Source organism: Ahaetulla prasina, chromosome 2 (assembly GCF_028640845.1).
Source record: "Ahaetulla prasina isolate Xishuangbanna chromosome 2, ASM2864084v1, whole genome shotgun sequence".
Lineage (NCBI taxonomy): Eukaryota > Metazoa > Chordata > Lepidosauria > Squamata > Colubridae > Ahaetulla > Ahaetulla prasina.
This window is the reverse complement of record NC_080540.1, coordinates 184,181,604-184,208,772: the sequence shown is the minus strand read 5'-3', so window position 1 is coordinate 184,208,772 and position 27,169 is coordinate 184,181,604. Positions and strand designations below refer to the sequence as shown.

Genomic DNA, 27,169 nt, shown 5'->3' with positions numbered 1-27,169 from the left:
TGGCTGAGCCAGGAGTGTGCACATACGCAGGGAGACCCTCCTCAAGTGAGTGCCAAAGCTCAGGAAAGGCGTGTGCAAGGCGGCCAGCGGCTTGCTTAAGGAGAGTCTCCCCATGCGTGTGCATGCTCCTGGCTCAGCCACAGCCAGCCTGGGCATCCTGAGAGGAGGATGGGGAAGAGGGTTGCCCAAGAGCGCAGGAGCGAAGCTGCCCTGTACCTGCCTTCACGCCACATTTGTACGTAAGACAGCCTTCGCTTCCTGCTGCTTTGGGCTGGAGTCCAAAAAAGAAATAAGGGGGGTGCGGCCAACCAGTGATGGGACAGGAATGGAAACTCCTCACTTTAAAATGGCAATAGAAATCCCCAAGGTAATTACTATTTATGTTGTATAAGAGAGAGAGTAACATATTGCTTTGCAAGTTCACATGACTTCCTAATATGCAACCATTACACATCCACATGAACTTTTCAATTGCCTCAATAGAGTTAAAGTTATTCCCTCAGGAAAGACAAATGCGTGTTTTTTCTCTCTCTCTCTCCCTCCACGCTTGGCTGAAGAGCTGCCGGGGGTGGGCGATGAAATGGCAAGGCAATGGCCAGAGCATTAGTGCAGGAGAAGCTGTGTCCTGTTAAGACCCTCCTTAAGTGAGCGGCCACCTACCTCACAAGCGCCTTTGCTGTGCTTTATAACTCCCGGCCAGGGAGTTATAAGAAGAGGGGGGAGGAGGAAGACGGTTGCCCAAAGGGATGGGGGAGATGCACATACATACACAGAGACACACACAGAGTGATACACAGAGAGGGGGTGAGAGACAGGTACAGTGATACATAGAGAGGAGGTGAGAGAGGGGAAGATAGGGAGAGGGACAGACAAGAGATACAGAGAGTGGGGGAGATAGGGAAAGAGACATAGAGAATGGTTTTGTGGCTTGGTAGGTGTGGCTGGGGGGTCATGTGAATGGGTGAGAGTGAGTGACATCTAGTTGGCCGCACCCACCCAGGTTTTGTGGCTCCCGGTGTGTTTTTTTTTCTGTAGGAAAAGGGTCCAAGTGGCTCTTTGAGAGTTTAAGGTTGCTGACACCTGACATAGATCCATTAAGGACTATTTGTTCAGTACCGTTTGTCAGCCAGTTAGAAATCCATCTGGTGGTGATGCTATCTATCCCACTTTTTTCTATCTTACCAAGAAGTAGATTGTGATCTACTCTGTTAATAGCCTTGCTGAAGTCTAAGTATATTATGTCCACAGTATTTCGCTGGTCTACTTATTTAGTCACTATGTTGAAGAATGATCATGCTTGGCATGATCTATTTTTAACAAACCCATGCTGACTGCTAGTTATTACTTTACTGATTTCTAGATGTTGGCAGATCTGTTTTTTTATCATTTTTTCCAGTATCTTCTCGGGTATTGATGTTAGGCTGATTGGTCTGTAGTTTCCTGGGCCTGTTTTTTTTTCTTTTTTGAAGATGGGAATCACATCAGCTCTTTTCCAGATCTTCGGTGCTCCAGAATTTTTGAAAGATGTGGTACAGTGGTTCTGAGCTAACGTCTGCCCACTCCTTTAGAACTCTGGGATGTTGTCCATCAGGTCCTGTGATTTGTATTCGTCAAGATCAGACAAGTGTTCTTACCATTTTTTTTGCTTATGTACACTTTTATTTTTAGTCTGTCTTTTACAGCTATGTTTTTGGAAGGTTGGACTATAGTTTCTTTTTGCGTAAAGACCGATGCAAAGAATGAGTTAAGCAGCTCTGCTTTCCCTCTGTTGCCAGTTACTTTCTTGCCATCTTCTCTATTTAGTGGACCGACTGTTTCCTTGATTTTTTCTTGTTATTTATATGTTGAAAGAACCTTTTTTTAAAATTATCTTTGATTTTTGTTTCAAGTCTGTTCATTCTGAGCCTTTGCTTTCCTGACTTTGTCTTTGAAGATTCTGGCTATCTGCTGATATTCTGCCTTAGTTGTGTGCCCCCCTTTCCATTTTTTTTGTACTTGTCCTTTTTGTCTTTCAATTTGTTGGAGAGATCTTTGTGAAGCCATGCTGGTTTCTTCCTGGATTTCTTGTTTTTCTTTCTCATTGGTATTGTGTTGGTCTGGCCTTTCATGATCATATTTTTCAAAGTTTCCCAAGATTCTTAAGTTGTTTTCCCCTTTAGGATTTTCATCCAAGGAATCTTTCCCAAGTACTCTCTGAGTTTATTAAAATCAGCTCTTTTAAAATTTAACTCTGGTATCATTATGTTCTATTGCTTGTGTTTGTGTTATGTTGCATTCTAGTATGATATGGTCACTCTCACCCAAGGTTCCTGCAGTTTCAACTCCCTCTATCACTTCTTCTCTGTTTGTAAGAATTAGGTCCAGTATGGCTGTCCTTCTAGTTTCCTCCTCTACCTTTTGGACAACGAAGTTGTCAGCTAGGTTGGTCAGGAACCTATTTGATTTCTCACTTGGTGCAGAATTAGTCTTCTAATTGATGTCAGGGTAATTGAAGTCCCCCATTACTATTATAGTGTGTTTCCTACATATATTTGTTAGTTGGTTAGCAAAAAGGCCATCTATTTTTTCTGCTTGATTGGGTGGCCTATAGTATACACCTATGGCCATGTCATTCTTTTTTTTTTAGATGAAGAAGAGGACTGTCAATTAAAACAATGAAAGGCTTTCTGTTTTCCACTGTCATTTATTGGAATGCATATTGCATTCAGTTTTGGTCACCACAATGTAAAAAAGATGTTGAGACTCTAGAAAGAGTGCAGAGAAGAGCAACAAAGATGATTAGGGGACTGGAGGCTAAAACATATGAAGAACAGTTGCAGGAACTGAGTATGTCTAGTTTAATGAAAAGAAGGACTAGGGGAGACATGATAGCAGTGTTCCAATATCTCAGGGGTTGCCACAAAGAAGAGGGAGTCAAACTATTCTCCAAAGCACCTGAGGGTAGAACAAGAAGCAATGGGTGGAAACTAATCAAGGAGAGAAGCAACTTAGAACTAAGGAGAAATTTCCTGACAGAACAATCAATAAGTGGAACAACTTGCCTGCAGAAGTTGTGAATGCTCCAACACTGGAAATTTTTAAGAAAATGTTGGATAGCCATTTGTCTGAAATGGTGTAGGGTTTCCTGCCTCGGCAGGGGATTGGACTACAAGACCTCCAAGGACCCTTCCAGCTCTGTTATTATGTTATGTTATGTTATGTTATGTTATGTTATGTTATGTTATGTTATGTTATGTTATGTTATGTTATTTCCAGTTTGGTAATCTCTGATGGAAGTTTATAGTGATTGGCAAAATGTAACTGCCAATCAGTAGGATTTAGATTATAACTTGAGACTAATTTGAATGACAGCTCATTCTGGGAATGTACTGTATGCTGGGGAGAGGTTTTAAAAAGTGGCTAAATATGCTGTTTTCTCTTTGAAAGTTGATAATAGATTACAAAGTTGGTCTTTCTGGGTTCTGTGACTCAGCAAGATGAGGCTGCTTCAAAGCAACCCTTCTAAAGTGGGACCCTCCCCCCTGTGATTTATTACTGTGAAACAACAGTTGATCCTCAAACTCACATAGATTTCATCAAACTTTCCGAAGTCCATGGTTTTGAAGCGATCGATGGGAGGGCGAATGTACTCACAATACGAACTGCTCTTCACCACCTCCAGTTGTCGCACACATGAGACATAGGCTAGGCGGGACTGGATTTCCGCCATGTCAGGTACCTGAAAGGCCAAGGTGCTCATTGGCCAGAGAAATATGTGAGGAGATTCCCCTCAGAGCTTCCTTAGTCAGCTACCCCTCCTTCTAAATAGCCCCATGTTGATTACACTGCAAGTGGTCCAAATGGGAGGTGAGTAAGACACAAATGATCATGCCCAGAACCTAGAAATAAGTACAACTGGCATACAAGATGGATTTGTGCATCCTGGCTATGGTTCTAACATGATTATGACCCCAGTAAAAGAAAGACAGGATGGTAAGAAGATGCCTCTGGGAAACAATAGGAGAATCTTAGCAGCCATACGGAGACTACCGGGAATTTGGAAGTATTTTCCAATCCAACTGAGCTTGAACCTGCAGAACAAGCTTAGAAAGCAGGTAAGCCATAAGTGTAACCAGCCTTTTGCAATCTTGTGCTATTAAGATATGCTCATTTACAGGAAACCACTGCATTATAAAAGGCTTCTGTGAATCAAGGGCAGTATTTAATATGTTAACAATTATGCAGATTTTAAGAACATAATTATTTTAGTTCATAAAAACTAGGTATTTAATAAATATGATTGTTATGTAATGAAAAGTGTTATCTGATCCACTTAAAGTAACATGCTATACATAAGATTTACTCCTCTAAGGCTTTAAGTTTTTGTGGAAGCTTTACTAGATAAGATAAGCTACCACCATAAGAAAGATACCAATGGAAGACCCAAAATTAGAGATAGAACTGGCTCTAATCCAAAACATCCAAACAGATGTGCCAGAACAAGCTAGAGGAGGTTTATTTTCACATGAACTACTCTCACAAAATCTCTGGTATTCAAGCAGTGACATTTTATGCAGTGGTCTCAGCAAATAAAAATAGAGATTCAGAAACATTGTTTGAATGCTTAGAAAATGCAACAGAAACGATTTCTTGAAGAGAATTCAACCAGATGGTATCAGACTTACACATCCAAGTATGAATCTCCACCCACAAGCTAGAGGTTAGAGAGAGACTCACCTTGACTTTCTCAGCCCAAGGGTTGAGACGTTTCCACAGCAACCACCAACCTGAAAGACTATCCCCATAGTTGCAGAGGTCAGTCTCATCCTGGCTTCCCACATCAATGGCAATGACCGTCTTGGCACCCATGTTACGAGCAATGTCAGCTACATTTGAGGGGGGAGAAAGAGGGAAATGTTTCAGGGGAAAGGCAACGTGAAGACAAAAGTGAGAACGTACCACCACCACCACCACCACCACCAAATGAGAGTTGGGGAGAGCATTCTTTAATGTTACAGAAGCTAATTCCCTCTGTCTAATTTTCCTTTCTTGGCATTAACATCAATCAATTGGGCCTCCGTTGTGGGAAAAGGGGTTTGTCATCATGAACATAATTTCTCTGCCCTGCTGAAAACTTTGGAATAGCAATCCCATAGTTAGCTACAATTGCTCCTGGAAGGGACAGCATTTCCCTTTGTATTCATTTCTGGAGAAAGGGCTAGATCAGTGGTCACCAATTGGTGGTCTGTAGACCACTGGTGGTCTGTGAGAAAATTTTGGTGGTCCATTGAAAAATTATTTGCATTTTTTATATTGTACTAAATCAGGAGTTCTCAAATTATGGCCCCTGGGCTGGATACATGTAATGAACATTTTTGTTGCTGCAGAGGGTCTCCCCTTTCGGGGTCTTTTTGTGTGGGTTGGAGGATAGCAGAAATTTCGACTTGGGGTCTGCTTCAGCCTCCTGGTGTGGGGCTTTGGGTGAAGGCTGGAGGGAAGCGCCGCTGGTGACAATGAGCCGCAAGGCCTTGTTCCAGTGGGACTGCATCATGACCTGGAACTGGCTAACTATCTCAGCCTACTGAGCCTGCAGACGCTGGTACCTGGCCTTGCACTCCCGCAAGTCTTCCGTCTAGTTGGAAAGCTTATGCTCCTAGTCCTCAGTGAGGTGCTTCTGCTGAGCCTCTTTCTTGGTCAGATCCAATTTGAACTAAGCCAGCTGTTTTGCCAACTCTTTCTCGTGGTGGCTGCTTAGCTCCAGCAACTGCTTCCTGCTGGGGCCCTAAGGAGCCCGGGCGGGGAGGCGAGGAGTGGCTGGAAGGGGAAGGGTGAGTAGAGTCTGGCAAGGCACCCCTCCATGTGAATGACATTGAGTTGGCCACACCCACCCAGTTACATGAGCACCTCGCCTCACCCATCCAGCCGGTCATTAGGTAGATCATATTAGTGGTCCGCAGGATTTAAAATTATGTATTTAGTGGTCCCTGAGGTCCAAAAGGTTGGTGATCCCTGGTCTAGATAGAAGGAAGGACAACTTGAATAACTTAGTGTTATTCAATAAAGCAACATAAAGCAGCTGGCGTATGTTTTTGGTAGTGGACAAATATTTACCGAAATAAATGTTTCTAGAAGAGAAAGCTTTTTCTAGTTTCATTTAGACTTTATTCTTATAAGCTGTTAAGAGCCAAAGAAGAACAGAAACATGGGGAAGAAATCCTGCTGCTTTAGCTTTCTCTAACCTGTAGCCTTTCAAACATGCCAACACTTACACTTTGAGAATTCCTAACTAGCATAGCCTTTAATGGGGTCTAAAATCCTAAATACTTGGAGGACAGCATGTTGGAAAAGGCTACAGTAGTTAACTGTTCATTCAATTATATTAAATAGTATACCAGCTCTTTTAGCCAGCCTCGATTATCTGTAGCTTCCCATCTGAAACTTGATTGTTGGTTTAAAATGGATCTACTCTGTGGCTTGCGGAATGTATACCGTATTTTTCTGAGTATAAGATGCACCGGAGTCTAAGACGCACCTTAATTTTTGGGGAGGAAAACAAGAAAAAAATAATTCTACCTCTGCCTACCAGCATCAAGATCAGCTGTGTCCATACTTCCACTCGATTTTGATAACAAGCAGCACAGATCTTTTTATCTTTTTAAAACAAACCCTATCACTCTATGTGCATTTAACTGGAATCAGTGAGGTGGGGGATGATTTTCATGGGGGCAGAAGAGGGACATGGCACCGAAGGCTCCCATCCTGAGATGCCCCCGTCTTCCTACCTATAGCTGTAAGCGTTGAAAGCCTGGCTTTCTTCCTTCTTTGGCCTGGATTACAGTACCTTTCTATTTTACTCAGAGGGTTTGGTTTAAGGTGGCACTGCTTTACGCCACCCTCCTCCTCCTGCAAGCAAGAGGTACCTCAGAGACTCATCTGGGGAAAGAGGGCGTTGATTACTGGTACTGAGAAATTCTTTTCCAGAAAACTTATCGGGGTGCTCCTGCGATCCGCAGGGACTACTTGCTTTCCCCTGAAGAGACCCCTCACATGCTCTGGGGGGAGGGTCAGAGCACAGCCTGAGGAACAAACCTCTTCAGGATGGTTGCAGGGGTGGGAGGGATCTGACCAGCAGCTTTGGCGAACAAGGCGGGTTCCAAGGTTCATGGCTGGCCACCCCTCTGGCCGCCCAGTGGGCAGCTCAGGGCAGACAATGGTTGTGATGATTCACGCCCCAGCAATGTGAGGAGCCACCGCCACCACTGCCTAAGCACTCTCCACCCCCGGGAGCCGAGCAGGAGCCCCTAAAGTGAAACATCCCTCCTTCCAGCCACCGCTGCCTGTTGGCCCAATTCCCCAATGCAATTCTCAGGGCTGTATTTCAGGCGGTGGCCAGTTCTTCTGCAATGTACAGCGGGGAACCGGGAACTGTTTTGGATTCGGGGAGGGGATCATAGTGCTGCCACCTGAAAATGCTTTCCTTCCCATTGCACATTGCAGAGCTGCACACCCTCATCCTTCTTCTCAGCAGACTCACCTTCTCTTTCCTCCTGGCCAGATCTGACGCCAAAAACACAATGCACCTTTTTTGCCTCTGCACTCCCCATTTTTGGTATCAGGAAGGGGATCATGGGTCTGCCGCCTGAAAACACTTTCTTTTGGAATCGGGAAGGAAAGCTGTCTTTGGATTCTATCCTGATTCCAAAGGAAAGCGTCTTCAGGCAGCAGACCTGCAATCCCCTTCCCGATTCCAAAAATGGGGTGTGAAGAGGCAAAAAAAGTGCATTGCGTGGAGATTGCTTAGGCAATGGCAGCAGCAGTGGCTCCTCACATTGCTGGGGAGTGAAGTTATCAAAACCATTGTCTGCCCTGAGCTGTCCGCTGGCGGCCAGAGGGATGACCAGCCACGAACTGTGGGGCCTGCCTTGTTCACCAAAGCCGCTGGGCAGATTCCACCCCCCCAAACTGTCCCAAAGAGGTTTGTTCCTCAGGCTGTGCCCTGACCCAGATCCCCGCTGCCTGGAATTGCCTGAAAGTGTCCAAAGGGTGGGGTCTGGTGGGTGGGCAGGGCTACATTCGGACTATAAGACGCAGCCAGATTTTCACCCTCTTTTTGGGGGTAAAAAGCTGCGTCTTATACTCCCAAAAATACGGTAAGTGCAAGTGCCTTCAGTAAAACTGAACACAGTGGCCTTTTATTAATATCCCATATGCAATGGGGGTAGATAATGGTAAAAATATGAAGCAATGCCTCCTTGCATTTTCAGAGTCAACAAGCAGATAAGCAGAAGAGGTTTAATATTCTTCATACTACTTGCATACGGTAGTTACAAAAATATAGCAAAGAATATACAATATGGTCAATTTACAAAATGCTTCATGCTCAAACCACACAAAATCATGCTTGCTGGAATGGACAATATGGCAAATACACAACTATTATTTTTCAGAAAACCAAGCAGTATGAGAAGCATTTGGCAAAACCAGGTCAGGTTTGTTAAATCATAGCCTCTCAGTTCAGGCCTCAGAAGGCCTTTTCCAGGAAAAGAGACTAGGAATGTCCAACTAGGAATAGTGCTTAGAAATTGGTGAATGAAACAGAAAAGTTTACATAAATAAATGAAGATCTAGAAAGCAAGTCACTTTAGAAAAACTTGTCAAGGAAATAGGTAAGCGTAGGTCAAGGGAGCCCAAATTAAAAAGAAAAACACCAGCATATGCTGATATTTCATGGACATTTCAAGAGAAAAAAAACCAGTGAATGCATTTGTTTATTTGTTCCCATAAATACAGAAACAAGAAAGCACACATCTAAACTTAAGAGAAACATCAGGAAAAGGAAATTTGCAACAAAGCTAACATATAAAGACATGACAAATAACATAACTAGGATGCTTAAGAAACCATTCCTTGGAGCCAAAAAGTGAGTTTATGGTCCACTGATTGGTTATCTAAAACTCTGTGAATTCTGAATTTTACATACTTGCCATTTGCAGGGCAAGTGCTGTGCAAAATGGGACAAAGCTCCATAAAAAGTCATCTGAAATGCAAACCTTGGGAAGAAACATGGAGATTATAGTTTGGTGAATATTCAGAATCAAACTAAGGACCATGAAGGAGATCCACAAGTTTCCCAACGTCTTTATTTCATAAAAAGTAATCACACTTGGGAAGGAAGTCTGGGGCATTAGGGAAGGTCTAGTCTATATCCAAATGCAAATTCTGTAATCCCAGGGGAATTCAGAATAACAGAGTTGAAAAGAATCTTCGAAGTCTTGTAGTCAACCCCCTGCTCAAGCAGAAGATCCTATGCCTATGATGGTGAACCCAGAGGTGGCATGCAGAACCCTCTGTATGGGCACCCGTGCCATCCCAGCTGCTCTTCCGATTCTGTCATGTGCATGCATGCTGGCCAGCTGGTCCGGCGTGCATGGCACCGGCCAGCTGTTCTCTACTGGGTTCCGGCGCTCCAGCACATGCTCCAGTTTCGGCACTCGGTGCCACAAAGGTTAACCATCACTGTCCTATGCCATTCCAGATAAATGGGGTGAAATATACAGTGGCTTATATAGTGTGCTATGTTCTCCATCTACAGCCAAGAAGAAATCATGGGGGAGGAGGAAAATTTCCATCAGGGCAGTAATGTGAATGACATTAATCCCCTCTTGCTCACACAGAGTGGGATGGCTCTCAATGAAAGCCCAACATCCCAGATTCTTGCAATTTAAGCCAAAGTTTGTTTTCTAAGCATTTAAAAATAGTGGCGAAGGAGACCCTAAAATGTTTTTGTTACTTCAAGTACTATTGCCTTAGCTCAATTCTCATCTCTTACTATTTAATGGCTTCTATTGGAGATCTTTGATCAACCACAACTTATCTGGTTGCATGATAAGAAGAGGGATTAGAACAGCTCTCTCCCAGCCTGGTGAGTAATGCCAAACTCATTGGACCTGGCTAGATTGGATGACCATTGGATAGTCTATCAAGAGAGCCAAAAGATCTTCTGTAGATCTTTCTTTTGAACTTCTCCCACTAGTGAGCAGCAGCCCAAACTATAGGTAGCCAAATATTTCTGACACTGTACTTGTAAGCACAGCTCGTGGCACCTTAAATGAGAACCAGAACATCTGAGCTTTAAAATTAAGGCAATCCCAGCCTGCTCTCTGGCAACTACTACTTCCACAGCATGCATCAAGGAAACTGCATGGCAATATAACTGAATCAACCCTTCACTCAAATTCAGGATTTTCTAGTAGGATGCCCCAAATGGAAGATGCATTCTCCAAGATGCATAATTTGGTTCTGGCTTTCATGATTTCTTCATTTGCTCTTTTTCTTAGTTCAGGTGAAAAAGTTAAGCTTTAGTATGGTTGTGGTGATGGTGGTAGAACATTGCTCATGCTTTTTAAACTTTTGGGTTGCATTTTCTCTAGGTTTTCTTGTATCTGTTTTGCTTTTCTTATACAAATTTGTTATTTAAGCTATCAGTGTTTCAAACACAGTGAAAATCTATTCTGAGAAGCTTTGAAACCGCCCCCCCCCCACTGCTCGGTGTTTTTTTTCAAGTGGCAAACGGACTTCCTTGTTTTTCTTTGAAGATGTTTCGCTTCTCATCCAAAAACCTTCTTCAGCTCTGACTGGATGGTGGGGAATGAAAGGATTTATACTCCTTGCAGACAGCTGTAAATTTGTATTCTTTTAGAAAGTCGTTGAGCCACCTGGAGGTTTATCTGTGTTGTCAGGGTTGCCCGAGCAGTGCAAATGGGTATGGAGTATAAATCCTTCCATCCCTCACCATCCAGACCAGAAGCTTCTTGGATGAGAAATGAAACATGGGGTCTTCTTGGAACTGTTGAAAGGACTGCGTTGTAGACTGGAGATAGATGATATATCCCTTCCCCTCTGTTGAGAGAGGGCTGTTCAGTTTTGACATAGATGGCCTCTTTCAAATCATTGATCCACAGTGAGCATGTGCAGATCTGTACATTGGTGGAACAAAACAACCACTTCATAAACACATGGCACAACATAGGAGAACAAACCCATTAGGACTAGATTCAGCAGTCCATCTGCATTTAAAAGACAAAGGCCACTCTTTTGAATACAGCAAAGTCCACATTTTGGATAGAGTGGTTTGAAAGAGGGGTCAAAGAGGCCATCTATGTCAAAACTGAACATCCCTCTCTCAACAGAGGGGGAGGGATACAACATCATCTATCTCCAGTCTACAGCACAGTCCTTTCAATAGTTCCAAGAAGACTCCACATCCATTTGCACTACTCAGGTGACCCTGATGACACAGATAAACCTCCAGGTGGTCTTAACAATATGCTAAAAGAATGAAAATGACCAACTGTCTGCAAGGAGTATAAATCCCTCCATTCCCCATCATCCAGTCAGAGCTGAAGAAGCTTCTTGGATGAGAAGCGAAATGTCTTCAAAGAAAAACCAGAAAGTTAAGTTGCCTCTTGAAAAAGCACCTTTGGGACAACCATGATCTGGAAGACTGAGAATCTCCATAGATATTTGAATCCCCTCCTTTGTAGCTAGAGTTCTAGATGGGTTCTTGCTACACAGCCTTAGAAGTCTCTTCTCCATTTGGCCCCTTCAGGTCAAGGTTAGAGGCCGGCAGGCAATGAAGTCCAGACAGATGTAGCCTACATTCCTTGAGAGGATAGCAGGTTTCACTTGGAGTATCCTAGGTGCAATATATTCTTTCTTACTAAACTCTTGTCCTCCTTTGGCACAGATGTCTTTAATGTTATATATTTTTATCATCTGGAGAAGCAAAGAGTTCCTGCCAGCATCAACAAAGAGTTCCTGCCAGCACAACAAAGGCAGTTTGCATGAGATCTGAGAAGGTAAGCTGGCAGTGACCAGAACCTTCTGCACTAGTTCTCACAGCAATTGCTGCTGCCTTATTTCATAGAAGACTGGGATTTCACTGGCTCCTTAAGCCTGCCCCTCCCTCTCCTCACCAAGATATTTGCTTGGTATTTACAGCAGATGATAAAAGAGCTTCAGAGTGGAAAAAATGGAAGCCAGCCCCAGACCAGTCAGGCTTCACAAGCTATCCTTCTCCTCCAGCAGATGACTGTCCTGCTCTCTCCAAGACTGCCCAATACTTGCCTGGAAGGTTGTTGATGTAGCCGCCATCCATCAGTAAATTGCCGTCCTTGGGGTCGCAGAGTGGCGGTAGGTACCCGGAAAGGGTCATGCTAGCTCGCACATACCGCCACAGCGAGCCTAACCATGTGGGAACAAATGCAATCAGAAGAACAGAGAGACACCCAGAGTAGCAATGAACCCTTCAGAGAGGGATGGAGAAAGGTGCAGCCCAGCTTCAGCCCAGCTGCTCAGACAGGAGAATTCTGCACAGCACTTTATCAAGCAGCCAAGAAATATGCAGATATCAGATTCAACTTCCTGAGCCCACATGTAGCCAGGCAGCCCGCTAAACTTCCAAATCTACCTGGGAGCCATGCAAGGCAATGCTTTGCATGTACTACCTGACAACCCAGTTTCTTATGCCATGCAGAATTGTTCGCCTGAGGAAAATGTGGCTGTGGGCAGAATCCAGGCTTACTACCCCAAGCTTGTCATGCCCAGCCCTAGCTAAAGAAGGATGATAGTGGTTCGGAAGGAGGAAGCCATGTCAATTGACTGCCTCCATCCCTCTGACCCACCTGCGTCCCCAATGTCCATCAGCCAAGGTAATGAGGCAAATGCGATGCTGACCTGGGACATTGTTAACATAGCAGCCATCCACAAGCAAGTGACTGTCCTTGGGGTCGCAGAGAGGAGGCAAATAGGGGGCGTAAGATGCACTGGCCCGGACGTAGCGCCACACGCTGCCTGCCGGATGAAGATGGAAATTCAATCAAAGGGAAGGTGGGAGAGGAGGAAAAGGAAGGGAGCACAGGACAGGAAGTAACATCATGATAGAAGCTTCAGAAAGACAAAATGTTTCTGGGACAAAAGGGGATTTTTGGAAGGTTTTCCTCAACAACAACTTAGCACCATCTTCTTGCCCTACTGAAATTCCCATTTGTCAGAATGCTCTGGCTTTCCCTTTTCAGTTAATGTTCCTTTCACCTCTCGTAGGTGAATATACCATTTTTAATGTTTACTGATGAGAGCCACAGTTGTCATGAATAACTCCACAGTCATGATTAGACAACAGTTTCCGGCCCCTATGACACCACATGGATTAATTTGCCCATGGCAAGTCATTTTTCTCTCTTGCTGCTCCCAGCCATTGGCCCGAGGCACTCAAAGAGCAGGACTCACTGCAAGACAGTTTTAAATCAAGCGAGTCCAGTTTTATGGCGACGAAGAAAATCCCTTCTTATGGGCAAGTATATAATGCAGAAACACAAGCATGAACAATACAGAAAAACAACTCAAGAGAAATGGTTCTACAATCCAACAAGAACAAGACGCCATGCTTCAAAACAGGAGGCAGGACTCTGTTCACAAGGAAGCCAGATTGCCCCTGCCTATGAAATGGTCATAGAGGTTTACCTGGATAAAAAGGAATGACAAGGGGAGGAACCTAAGAAGTCCTGCTGATTGAAAGGAATGGGAACTATACATGACACAAGTAGCATGACAATTCACTTGCAAAAAAGAAGGTAAGGATAGTTAAGTATTTTTTGAAGGCTGCAACTACCAAATGTTGCCAGAGACTGAAAGCTGCACCTGCCTGATCTAGCTTGCTATCCCACTACCAGGTATGAGAAGAGAAGTCCCCACAGGGAAAGACACCAGAAACTGTTTCTCACTTAAATACTGCTCCATGGAAACTAGGTAGGCCATTCTGTGTTTCACCTCAACAACCTCACACTTGCAGGTGAAGAGTATTGGCATTGAAGCTCCTCCACTTTAACCTGAAAGATGTGATTTCTTACATGCATAGGCCTTCTCCCACCTCACAATTTGCCAACCTCAACTCTGCCTACCTATTGGAGACAGAAGAGAAAGTGTTAGCTCTGTTAGGAAGGGAAGGAAAGTGGACAGAGAAGGATGATAACCAGGCAGTTACAGCCTCTCCCTGCCCTGCAGATGGGCATGGCTACTAACAATGTCCCAGGTGAGATCTGATGCTTGCTGCAGCCAGGGGAGGCCAGGAGGGTGCCACAAAAAACTCCCCCCTCCCTCCACATACAATCCATCCATCTCTGAAGCTAATTTCAAATTCTACTCTTTCATTAGGTTTCCCTAGCAACGATTCTTCCCCCTCCCTCCTCCCAAAATAAGGAGTGTTTGAATAACTAGCAACCCACAGTTTCTGTACAACAGCAGTTGAGAAATTTGACTCAGCAGCCAGGCTTCTCCAATAAATAAAAGGAACGGAACAAATGTGGAATAGTTAGTGGGTTTAGTGAACAGCAGCAATGTTACCAAGGAAAGGCAGGTTCAAAGCTAGCCAAGATTATTACAGAGACATGGCAAGTGGCTCAAAGAAGCCATAGATTGTAGGAGTTCTTTCCACTCTCCATTTTGAATTATCAGCACTAGGCTTAAGGCTAAGATCATGATGCACCCAAGCAAGCTACATATCTCACATAATATTCTCCCACCCTATTTAGATAGAAATTGTCTTCTTAAGCTATACCAATAATCATTCTAATAGACAAATAGCACTACTATAATTTCCTACCTCTATATATAGGCTTCAGGCAAATTCCTATCCCCTCCCCAGATGGCATCATGTTCCCTGAACTTGCCGGAAAAACGGCAACCTTCCTCTAATGAAAGGTTCTTCAAACATGTACAGTCCCAGGCAAGCTCTGCCAAGATCTTTGAGAGTTCTAATATCTATCCAAATGGAAATATTCATCTCAGACAGCGAAAATTACTGCTGGACATGAACATAAGGGAATTCCCAGCAAACAACCTGGCACAACTCTCCTCAGCATGAGGCTGCAAAGGTGCCAGTATTGTTTTGGGAGGACACTTCAGGAAGTGGTGAAATCTGAACCGGTTTGCTACTGGTTTGCTGGCTGCACATGCACAGTGCGCACCAAACGTGAGGTGCGCACACGCAGTGCACACCAAAAGGAGGCATGGGGTAAATAGAAGAGCACACAGGTGTGTGCGTGTGTGATCAGCTGTGGCGCGCAATCTTTTTTTTACTTTTAAAAGCATTTTTTTACAACCTATTGGCTGAATAGGTTGTAAAAAAATGGTTTTAAAAGTAAAAAAAAATGGCTCTGACAATCGCACAGCTCAGCTGTGATCGTCAGAGCCTTTTTTCTTACTTTTAAGAGCATTTTTTTTACAACCTATTAGGCCGAATAGGTTGTAAAAAATGCTTTTAAAAGTTAAAAAAAAAGGCTCTGACGATCGCTTGGCTTAGCTGTGATGGCCAGAGCCTTTTTATAAACCTTTTAAAAGCATTTTTTAAAAGAAACAGCAAGCCGGCAAATGGGCATGAGTGTGGAGGGGGGGGGGGACAGGGATTTTTGCTACCAGTTCTCCAAACCATCCACCGCCATCGCTACCCGATCGGCCAATCCGGTCTAAACTGGGAGCATTTCACCCCTGCTTCAGGGTTCAGGTACAGGCATAAATCAGTTTAACATCTGGCCATTTTGTCTTGTCCTTTCTGAAACATAAAAAAATCAGAGGCCACAAAATAGATGTGGTTGGATCTCCTGTGGCTTTGGGAGCACTTGGTGCACCCCTGTTCTCTGATATTTTGTAATTCACTTTCTTCTGGCTTTCTTGGCTCCTCCTGAAGTTCAGGAGAAAGCTGGAGATGGAATGCATGTTGAATTAATAATTCATGACTGCTGTGCTGGAGGAAACACATACTTACCATCTTTATGCACACGCATGGCAGAAGCTGTGATGTCTGTTGTCACATTAAAATATGGGAGCCACAGATCCTTCAGTTGACAAAGTGGAAAAGAATGAAAATCACACAGAAGTCACAGTAAGTGAGAGGGAGAAAGGCTACAATTATTTCACTGAATATGTGCAAATCCATTAACTCAAATTCTGCAGTTTATTGCAACTTATTTGATCAATAAAGGAGAAATTGTGCAAGTGGCCCAATTTATGTGTGTTCTGGTCACCACAGGACCAAAATCTGCACCAAAATTAGCTATAGCATTTTACTTTCCCCAGTAAGTAAACAGAAGGGAAGTAAACACCTTTGGAAACACCTACTAGGTGAAAACACCTATTAGGTGAAAACCTTTCAGAATGATGGATTTTGTGCAGTGAGTGGTCTTAGATGAAAAAGACCTTCAGCACTTTGTAGCTCACTTTTGTGTTGCTGAGAAAAGGATACCTCAATCTGTTTATCCTGGAACACCTTGTGAATACTGGTGTTGAAGGCAGAGCCAGAGAACATGGAGGTGATTGGGTAGGTGAGATCCAGCACAGTCGCAAACACTGAATTCATACTCTGTAGAAAGGATAAATGAGGGCATAAGGCAGGAAACAAGCCACGAAAGATCCAAGACCACTCTATCACGATCTTCTGGGAACCAGGGGAAGAATAAAGGCAGCAATTTTTGTTAGAGAGGAAGTAATTCCTTCCCAAATGGCCTGAACAAATGTGATGCAGGCCACACCAAAGGGGAAAGGGCATTCATTGTAATAAGTATGAAACAGAAATGGGAGGTGATTAGAGAGTACTGGGTGTGACCTATCTGCATACATTATAATTACTTATAGTTAAACTACTTTTATATTTTAAAAAAACACCTGATTTCAACCTATGTTGGATTAACATGTTCAAGCAAAAGGACTATTTATCTATATTCCTTCAGCTGTAAAAATTTGGTTTGACTCCAAAAAGTCTGGGGATCATGGTGCGTTTCTTCTGCAGGAGTTCCAAAACATCAATATATACTGAATCTTTCAGCCAAAACAGGTAATTCATGGCTTCATTCTGAACAATCCCTTTTTGTTGGACATGGAGCATCCTGAGATCCTGCACTGTAATTTAGTGGTGAATAGCTGAAACATGGGAATACGATTTTCTGTGCATGGATGCATTAGCCTCCAATCAACATTACCTCTATTTCACTTTGTCCCCCACTGGAAACAGCTGCTGAAAATTCTATGCCCCTAAATTATAAGGTTGCATTTTATAACACTTTCTACATTCCTCAGCCACTGAAATACTTCTGCATAAAACAATCCCTCTTTTAAAATAATCTATAGCTTTTTGGCACTTAGGTAGGCTAAACCGGCAAAAAAACATCAAAGACTTCTGCTATCTCATTTAACTTCCTTTATATAGTCTGTGACATTTCAGTTCCTTTTTTTCCCTGTTTATCCAACATTTTTATTAATTTTACTACAACAACACAACATAATAATATATAACATGTCTTTCTTTACATGTCAGTTTCATTCCACATACTTTCTGCTTTATGTATTCCCCATTTTCCCCTCTTTTCTTATCTTTATCATCCCTTTATATCTAGTTTTATTCATTTACAATATTTTATACATTTAACACCTTCTCTTCTCCATCATTTAATCATATTTACTTTTCCTATTCTCTAACCAATTGTACATTTCAGTTCCTATGCACCATACTCCAGACTGAAAGTGCTGTAAAGAACTCCAGAACCTTTTCTCACAGTTGCCAAAGGTTGGGCTCATGTATTTTAGTAAACAAACAGTGCAAATCTACCCTCATCTATTCAGAAGGGAATTTAGGTGAGATCACTGGGATACAAACCCATTCAAGTATTTAGAAGACTGTAGCTTCAATAGCACACCTTCTCTCTTTGCTGTTTCTCTCAACACTGCTGTTTCCCTGCCTATTTTCCTTCCAGGCTTGAATACTTGCTCACCTTTGCCCACTCTCTGGCCCGCTGCTTTGTGCGTACTGCACTCCTCTCCTCTGCATAAAGGGCCCCTATGAAGGAGCCAATTGAAGTACCACCAATCAGATCAATAGGGAGACTAGCTTCCTCCATGGCTTTGATCACTCCAATGTGAGAACAACCCCTGTGAAGAAGAGAAGAAACATGCTTGAAGCAAATCTGCCTCCCAATGTACCTTTGGTGGTCCTCACCAAGTCATGAGAATGAGGCTGAATCTTTCATACTTCTACTGTCAGAGAGGAGCCAAAGGTGGGAATGGTTAAAAATGTATGGTGGTAGTAGTAGTCAACATTGGTTGGCTAGTAGTGGTAGTCAAAAGTGTAAGCTTCCATGTTAAGGAGTATAGACCTCCTAACTTCTCTAAAATCCAGATGGGGAAAACAGTGGGATCCAGAAGAATTAGCCCATGGTGGGGAAAAAGCCACATCCTTCTTGCCTTTATGCTAATTCCCTAGTTTTGATGCATTGTTACCCTGAAAGTACTCCTGGCCCTCTTGCTGCCAAGCAAACATTTCCTAATTTTTTTGGGCATATTACCTGGCTCCACCACCACCCAGAACCAGAGCAATGGTATTGCCTGTAAGGACTCGTGCCAGACGAGAGAAGTCACTGTGACGATCCGCATTCTTTTCAAAGACTTTCCCATACATCTCTCTCTGTAGTAAAGGATGAGGAAGGAGAGAAGGAGTAAGACTATTTTCACCAGCTCAAAAAACAAAAACAAAAGGGACCCACAGGGGGAAGTTGTGTAAATTCTCCTGTTCCCCATTTATCAACTTTTCCCCTCTATAAAGGGAAAGTCAGTTAGGCTTTGGACCCCTCTTGGAGGTGGGATCCAAGGAGCCTGTGCAGCAACTTGCTGTTCTCTGTCTTCAAAGTGATGCATACCAAAGTAAGGAGTGGGGAAAACCTGAAGTATGAAATATTGACTCAGGATGAATAGTTTCAGGGGTTCCTGAGGGGAAGGAAGCCTACTATTCAGAAAAGCTACAGAGGAATCAACATCCTCAAGAAAAATGCCATTCAGTCTTACCAGTTTCCCCAGCAAAGTAAAACAGAAAGGCCTGACTAAGCCAAGAGTGAGCACAGAACAAGATGCAATGGTGGACAAACAGAATAGAGGTACCAGTTTGTTGGGACTGCGTCGAGAAAAAACCCTGCGTGGGCACTTGATGTGTAGATGCCCTGAGCACCAGCTGCGCATGTTGAGCCATTCCACTGTGCGGGCAGGGCTGGGGCCATCTTCACGGTGCAGAAGGATAAGCTGCTTTAGGGCCCGCACTGCTGTATTCTCCAGCATCTGTTCTAGCTGACAGAGTGGAGGGAGAAAGGAGAAGTCAAGTCAATCACATTCATTACCATCACAACACAAACAGCTGGCTTTGACTGATTATGTTCTTACACCCTTATGTTTCTTATAGAGCCAGATCCAAGAGAGAGCCAAAAACCAAGTCTATTATTAAACAGGGAAGACAACCAATTAGCAAGAGAAGCAATATTGACAGACTAATAGAAGATGCTCTTTGGTCCTACTAAAATCCATTTTAAGTTCTATGCAGTAGGATGTGGATTTGTACAATGGAAACCATTCATCCAACTCCCCTCTGCCCACTCAAGCAAGCTGATCTACTTGCTCAAGTAGACCAATTGTACTTCTTAGGCCAAGCTTCACTTTATTCAACAGGGACCTTTTACCTCACCCAGTGTGGGCTCTTGGTCCCCCAGGCCCACAATGAGAATGCAGTCAGCTTGTCGGATGCAACGCACTGTCCAAGGAGTCAATGTGCAGTCAGTCTGGTACAAAACAATGCGATGAATGTCCTCTTGCTGAGCCAGCCAGCCAGAGAGTCGATATTCATGGATACTGTAAGGGAAGAAAGACAGAATAAAGATGTCTCATTCCAGTCTCTCTGGCAGCACTGTAAGGAGGGAAAGGGGATAGAAAGTGCCCAGAGAAATAAGCCAAAATCAATTTCCACCACTAGAAATTTTACAGATTTCTAGTCAATCATCTTTGTTCTTCCAGAAATCCAATACTGCCCAAGAGTGGATCTAAAGCATGGGTGTTAAAATTGTGGCCCATGTGCTGGCAATGCTCAACCCCGGTTTAACGAAGGGGGGAAAAGTCGCAATATGTCACGTGACAACATGACGACACGAGTTTGACACCCTTGCTCTAAAGAAATAAAAGCTATCTCCTGTTGTTCCTTTTTCTTTTTTTTTTTGTAATACGTTTTTCTTTTTTTTAATAATATACAAAAATTCCAATTTCAATTGAACAGTGTGTTGTTTGGGTACAAATTATTTTAGGAAATTATAATCAAAGGGTTTTCAACAATATTCACTGCATTAGTATCAATTATAATATTAATAATAATAACCATAATAGCACTTAGACTTATATACCGCTTCATAGTGCTTTTACAGCTCTCTCTAAGCAGTTTACAGAGTCAGCATATTACCTTCAACAATCTGGGACCTCATTTTACCCACCTCGGAAGGATGGAAGCCTGAGTCACCCTTTAGCCAGTGAGATCTGAACTGCCAAGTACTGCAATCTAACCATGGTGTCACCTTGGCTCATGAATATTTGTTTAACCAGGTTAACATATCTTCCTTACATCACTGATCCTTCCATATATTTCCCTGTTTCTAGCTCCTGTTTTTGTCAGCTAATCATTGATAAAATAAGTCCCAAGTCAAAAAATATTTAGTTTCTTTCTTTTCCTTAATTGTAAGTGTTAGCTTATCCATTTCTGAACATTCTAATATTCTTTTAATCACATTTTCATCTGTTGGGATCTCTTCACTTTTCTATTGTTGTGCAAATACAATTCCAGCTGCAGTCAATAAATGTAAAATCAAATATACATTCCCTTTGTTGCATTTGTCTGGTAAAATGCCCAACAAAAATGTCTCTGGTTTCAAATCTATATGCTGTTTTATCATTTTTTTCCATTTTTTTTTGTATGAATTTTTGCTCAATTTGTTTTGCTTTTTGACATATCCACCACATATGATAATACAAACCAGGTGTCTGGTGGCATTACCACCATTTTGCAGATTCATCTTCAATCTTAATACTTAACAAATAACTATAAGTGTTCTTTATTAATTTTTCATCTGTCCCTGTTAATATCTGATCTAATTCTGTTAATTCTTTATATAAAACATACATTTAACATCCTTCTCGTATCTAGATTGTATATGCACATATGACCACGTTATCACAATCCCTTGATCACTAAGTTCCTGTTTAGTTTTGAGTTCCCCCTTTTCATTTAAAATATCTTTATATCTAGGAACATTCTCTATATCAATAACATTTGGATAAATCAGTGCCTCCATTGTGGAGAGCCCGACCAGTATTTTCAAATAATGTTGTTGTCAGATCTCTAAAAGTGATACTGCCATTCAATTGGGAGAAGAGGAGCCTTGGATTCAATTTATTAGCATTGCCTGTGTCAACTGATATTTTACAACCTGCAAAATGGTCAACCCAGAGAAGTAATCTTCGCTCTACTGAGGGGACCCTGAAAACCATGTCCAAACAAAACAGGGAACAGGGAGAAGCCGAATGCTGGAGGGGGGGGAGACATCAACCATCACCCAACTGGATGCCTGCTTTTTGCACCCCATCGGAGAGGGTGAGGTAACCCTGGAGGATCCTGAAAAGCCCCACTGGTCAATTGGCATTGGGAAGAAAGACAACCCAGATGGGAGAACCAGAGGAGTCACCCTCAGCTGCGATAACTGAAAACTGGGGTGGAAATTGGAGCTAGAAGCCCTCTCTGACCAGGGGGAACTAACCGAAGAATCACTGAGAGAGGATCGTCTGAAGAGGCATATAACCCAATTAGTGATGGAAACTTTGCAAAATCTCAACATCCGAGGGGAGCCAGAACGATAGTCAAGGAGCGCTGAAAGAGCAGCAGGCGCAGATGATGTCAGGGGGGCCACCCCCCCCCACATGGACCCCACCAATTGAGCAGACGGCGCAGCAGCAGAGGACCCAGCAAACCGTGCTCTCGGATAGCATACACACTAGCGCCCATTCCCAACCAGCCCCAAGCCCTGCAACTAGAAAGTAAAACTCTCTTCTTTGGGGTGAAGTTTAACGGGGATCTGCAACAATTAGGATTCTTTGTGGCACACGTCCTCATCTACATGCAAGAGTAGGGGCATGATTTCCAAACTCAAGGATCCCAAGTGCGAGTTGTTACCCTAGCCCTGGAGGGAGCTGCTGTCAGATGGATAGTGACCCTGCATAACGCCAATGCACCAGAACTGTGCGACTTTGAGTTTCATGATGGCCCTGTTACGACATTTCAAGGACCACCTCGCAGATTGCAAAGCACACGACCACATTAAGGTGGTGAAGCAGGGATGGCAGCCAGTGGCAGAGTATACTGATACCTTGATGAACGTATCTTTTCTTTTATGTACACTGAGAGCATATGCACCAAGACAAATTCCTTGTGTGTCCAATCACACTTGGCCAATAAAAATTCTATTCTATTCTATTCTATTCTATTCTATTCTATTCTATTCTATTCTATTCTATTCTATTCTATTCTATTCTATTCTAAAAGAATTCCAGGACCTCGCGTGTTGTGTGAACTGGCCAGAGGACATTCTGGTAAGCTGTTTCAAGAATGGGCTGAGTGATGATCAATGCCTGTGTGGCCAGAGGCGCACCAAATGTGGCCTGAGGCACACCAAATCACCTACATGAGTGGTACCTCACCGCTGAAGAAGCTGAAATCAATAAAGCCAGAAACCAGTATCGAGTGGGGCGAGCGTGGAAGAAATCCCCACCCCAATGGAAGCAAGAGCCCCACAAACCGCATTTTGTCCAAAATCCTCAGCCTATTTCAAGTGTGGAAAGGAGGGGCACTGAGCTGCAGAGTGTTGTTCGCAAACACCTGCCCAGAAACCAGAATGCCCGCGGGGGGGGGGGGACTTGCCAGCACGGAAGGAGACTGCCCTGAGGAGCAGGGAGATCGTAGAATTTCCATCCCCTCCCCTCTTTGGGGAGGAAACTCTGGCATCTCAACACTCTCATTCAGAAGCAATCCAGAGGATGAACCACTGGTAAGCAAACCAATTAAACCGCTTACCCTCCTCTTCAGACTATTTATTCCAAACCGGGACAGGGAGACAAATATCTCCACTTTAGTGGACTCAGGGTGCACCTGCTGCTTGATCAGCCCAACCCTAGTATGGAAGTTGAGGAAAACCCACATCGCTATCTATCTATCTATCTATCTATCTATCTATCTATCTATCTATCTATCTATCTATCTATCTATTTATAATTGCATTTGTATACTGCCCTTCTCCCGAAGGACTCAGGGCGGTTCACAGCCAATTAAAAAATACAATAAATACAAGTTAAAAACAGACTTTATATAAATAGTGGCCAAAAATATTAAAAACTAAGTAATACAAAAAACTAAAACCCCATTTAAAATTACTTATTCAGGCTAGCCCAGCTCGATGGAATAAAAGAGTCTTCAGCTCACGGCGGAAGGTCCGAAGGTCGGGGAGTTGGCGAAGCCCCGGAAGCAGCTCATTCCAGAGGGCAGGAGCTCCCACAGAGAAGGCCCTAGCCCTGGGGGTTGCCAGTCGACATTGTTTCACCAACGGCACCCCAAGGAGGCCCTCCCTGTGGGAGCGCACAGGTCGGTGAGAGGCTGTTTTGTGGCAGTAGGCGGTCCCGTAAATAGCCCGGTCCTAAGCCATGGAGCGCTTTAAAGATGGTAACCAACACCTTGAATTGCACCCAGAAGACCACTGGAAGCCAGTGCAGCCCACGCAGGAGAGGTGTTATATGGGAGCCACGAGGTGTTCCCTCTATCACCTGTGTGGCCGCATTCTGGACCAGTTGGAGCTTCCAGGTGCTCTTCAAGGGGAGCCCCATGTAGAAAGCATTGCAGTAGTTCAGGCGAGATGTAACGAGGGCATGGGTGACTGTGCGCAGGGAAACCCGATCCAGAAAGGGACGCAACTGGCGGATCAGGCGAACCTGATAAAAAGCCCCCCTGGCGATGGCCGTCAAATGATCTTCAAGAGACAGCCATGCATCCAGGAGGATGCCTAAGTTGCGCACCCTCTCCGTGGGGGCCAATGACTTGTCCCCAACAGTCAGCAATGGAGTAAGCTGGCTGTACTGGGAAGCCGGCATCCACAGCCCCTCGGTCTTTGAGGGATTGAGCTGAAGTCTGTTCCTCCCCATCCAGACCCGTAGGGCTTCCAGACACCGGGACATGACGTCAACGGCCTCGTTGGGGTGGCCTGGGGTGAATATGTACAGCTGGGTGTCATCAGCGTACAGATGACATTGCACCCCAAAGCCACGGATGATCTCACCCAGTGGCTTCATATAGATGTTGAACAGAAGAGGTGAGAGGACCGACCCTTGTGGCACCCCACATAGGAGGTGCCTCGGAGTCGACCTCTGCCCTCCTGCCAACACCGTCTGCGACCGGTCGGAGAGATAGGAGGAGAACCACCGATAAACGGTGCCCCCCACTCCTAGCCCCCCGAGCCCCCGCAGCAGGATATCATGGTCGATGGTATTGAAAGCCGCCGAGAGATCTAATAGGACTAGCACAGATGAGCAACCCCTGTCCCGAGCCCTCCAGAGATCATCAACCAACGCGACCAAGGCCGTCTCTGTGCTATAACCAGGCCGGAAGCCGGACTGGAATGGGTCTAGATAGACAGTTTCATCCAGGTACTGAGGGAACTGTCGTGCGACCACACTCTCAACAACCTTCACTGTAAAGCGAAGGTTGGAGACAGGACGATAGTCCGATAAAATAGCTGGATCCAGGGAGGGCTTCTTGAGGAGGGGCCTCACCACCGCCTCTTTCAAGGCGGGAGGGAAAACACCCTCCATCAAAGAAGCATTAACGATTCCCCGAAGCCAGCCATGTGTAACCTCCCAGGTGGCCAGCACCAACCAGGAGGGACACGGGTCCAATAAACATGTGGTCACATTCAGCCTCCCCAGTATCCTGTCCATGTCCTCAGGAGTCACAGAATTGAACTCATCCCAGATGGAGATATCAAGACCAGCCTCCGCCATCTTGCCCGGCCCTACCTGTCGGGCCTGGAAACCATACTAGACTTTAGGGTTCCAGACGCTGCCACATTTTTCCCCTGAGGGGAAGAAGGGGGGCTGAGGGGTATGGTAACATTCTTCAAGCGGTCAAGGTCGGATGGTGTTCACATCTGCAGGAAGAGTGGCAAGAAGATATTCGAATGAACTGGGAGAACGTGGGACCATGTGACCATCAAAGGGGTCAGGGGGGTGGGACTCTTGGGGTTTATATAACTGGGAAAAGAATCCGGAAATTCAGTTTTGGAATTTCACTCATCATGTGCCAGTTTCCTCATGCTAGTAAAGAACTCTGAAAAACAATGGCTTCTGAGTTTTTTTTTATGCAGAAGAGGTTTTTCTGGAACCTTGACATTATTCCAAAACTCCTAACTTTCTTTTGCTAACGGTACCCTCTCCTCCGCTCAGAGGGGGCCCGTTAGGGGGGTGCTGGGCCCCAGCCTCCGCAACCTCCACAGCGGTGCAAAGACCCAGCGAAGATGGAAGAGCAGCAAGCTGAAAGCGTAGAAGTAGCACAGAAGCTTGAATCTGACGATTTAGTTAAAATCACATACTTCCCATCGGAAGATATGACTCAAAAACCCAAAGTGGTAGAGCCTGCTTGTCAGCTTGGAGCACGGCCCAAAGACTCCGATTCATGGGTAAGCTGTCGTTCAGGAGAAAACATTTCCCCGGCGCGGAATGGAGAGCCCCCTCCCTCTTCTCAACCTCACTGGAGGACAGTAAAACCCGGAGAATCGGGAGTGTCACTGGATTGGGACCTGAGAAACCCCCTGAAATCCCAGTCCCTATTAGACCTCCCGGAAACTTTTGAGCGTTTGGAAGTGAGGCCTCGTATAAGCTCAGCTCACCCACCTCGAGAGCCTTTAGCTCAGCCTAAATTCACTTTCCCTCCCACCAGAGAGGGAGAAATTACTGAAGCTCAAAGCCGTTCTGATGAACGCAGGAGGACCTCCCTTCCCTCCTTCAGACGGCAGGGAGTTCAGGCAACACCAGGGACTTGGGGGGAATCGCAACTCCCCCCTCCAATTGACTTTTCCCGCCAACAGAGGCCTACGCTGCCTCCAGCTGCTTCTATTCCTCCTGGTTGGGCATTTTATCCTGGACAAGGGTGGATCCAATACCAATGGCAACCAGCCAGTTCAGCACCTTTCTTTCCTGGGGGCCTCAGGCCCATTTTTGCCTCGTCAACTGAAGCATTTCAAGGACTTCCTTCTCAGCAGCCAGGGGGAATTCCACCCCCCTTCACAACTCAGCAACCAGCCACAACAGCAACGGCCGTCCCCCAAATCCCTCTTCAACCGCAAGCAGGCCAGCTAAACCCACCTGCACTCCCTCACCCAGCCCCTCCCCCTTTCAAACCAACCTTTGATGGGAATCCACACCACCTGGCTTACTTTCTCAGCAGAATTGAGGCTTACGTTGAACAATATAGACATCAATACCCATCAGAAAGAAGCCTAATCAACGCCATCTCGGATGGTATGAACGTGGGGCTAGCCTCAGAATACACAATGAACGTGCACCAGAACTAAACGATGTTCATGGATTTATGGCACTGCTTCGCAACCGGTTTCAAGATGATGACCTAATTGCAGAATGTGAAACCACCTTAAAAATGATGAAGCAAGGTAACAAGCCTCTAAAACAATTTGTATGGGATTTCAGAAGGGTTGCTGGCAATCTTAGACATTGGCCAGATCGGGTCCTCCTCCACTACTTCAAAGAGGCCATTGATCAAAACATCAGAAAAGCCTGCTCCACCAGAGGAATCCCAGAACAACTAAATGACTGGTACAACGTGTCCATCGCTCTGGACAGAGAATTCAACCCCCTCCAAAGCCAATCACCAACTACAACTCCACAACGACCACCTACTAGACCCTCCCTCTTATGACCAACCACACCCTCCACCTTTCAGCCTTCAACAATAATCAAATGCTACCGTTGTGGAAAACTAGGACATCGGGCGTCAGTTTGCCTAGCCCCAACCTCCCACAGTATCGCCCACCAACTGCTACCCGACCACGCAAACCCCCTCGAAAGAATCCGAATACCAGTCACTTTGCGAGACAAGCCATAGACCTCCCTACTGACCTTCCGTCATCTGATTTACCTCCTGACGACTCAAACCAAGCAGAAAACGACCCAATGGTGAGTGCACCCATTCCTCCATTTGTATCAAAGTAAACTTAGTAATTCCAGAGGGAGG

The 27,169-nt window shown here is 44.6% G+C and overlaps 1 protein-coding gene across 7 annotated transcripts in view; it reads right to left on the bottom strand.

Moving 5' to 3' along the window:
* Window positions 1-27,169, bottom strand: part of PNPLA6 (patatin like phospholipase domain containing 6) — a 110,239-nt gene that overhangs the window by 6,795 nt on the left and 76,275 nt on the right. For 4 of the 7 annotated variants that reach the window (XM_058168316.1, XM_058168322.1, XM_058168317.1 and 1 more), the window contains 10 exons: window positions 19,527-19,695; window positions 18,958-19,140; window positions 18,369-18,487; window positions 17,799-17,955; window positions 16,277-16,393; window positions 15,800-15,869; window positions 12,715-12,831; window positions 12,106-12,222; window positions 4,717-4,865; window positions 3,566-3,718 (listed from right to left, as the gene is read on the bottom strand). In XM_058168316.1, coding sequence (XP_058024299.1) covers window positions 3,566-3,718; window positions 4,717-4,865; window positions 12,106-12,222; window positions 12,715-12,831; window positions 15,800-15,869; window positions 16,277-16,393; window positions 17,799-17,955; window positions 18,369-18,487; window positions 18,958-19,140; window positions 19,527-19,695 — 1,351 coding nt within the window. The remainder of the gene's footprint in view (window positions 1-3,565; window positions 3,719-4,716; window positions 4,866-12,105; window positions 12,223-12,714; window positions 12,832-15,799; window positions 15,870-16,276; window positions 16,394-17,798; window positions 17,956-18,368; window positions 18,488-18,957; window positions 19,141-19,526; window positions 19,696-27,169) is intronic. The other 3 variants (XM_058168320.1, XM_058168319.1, XM_058168321.1) reach the window with 3 other exon arrangements.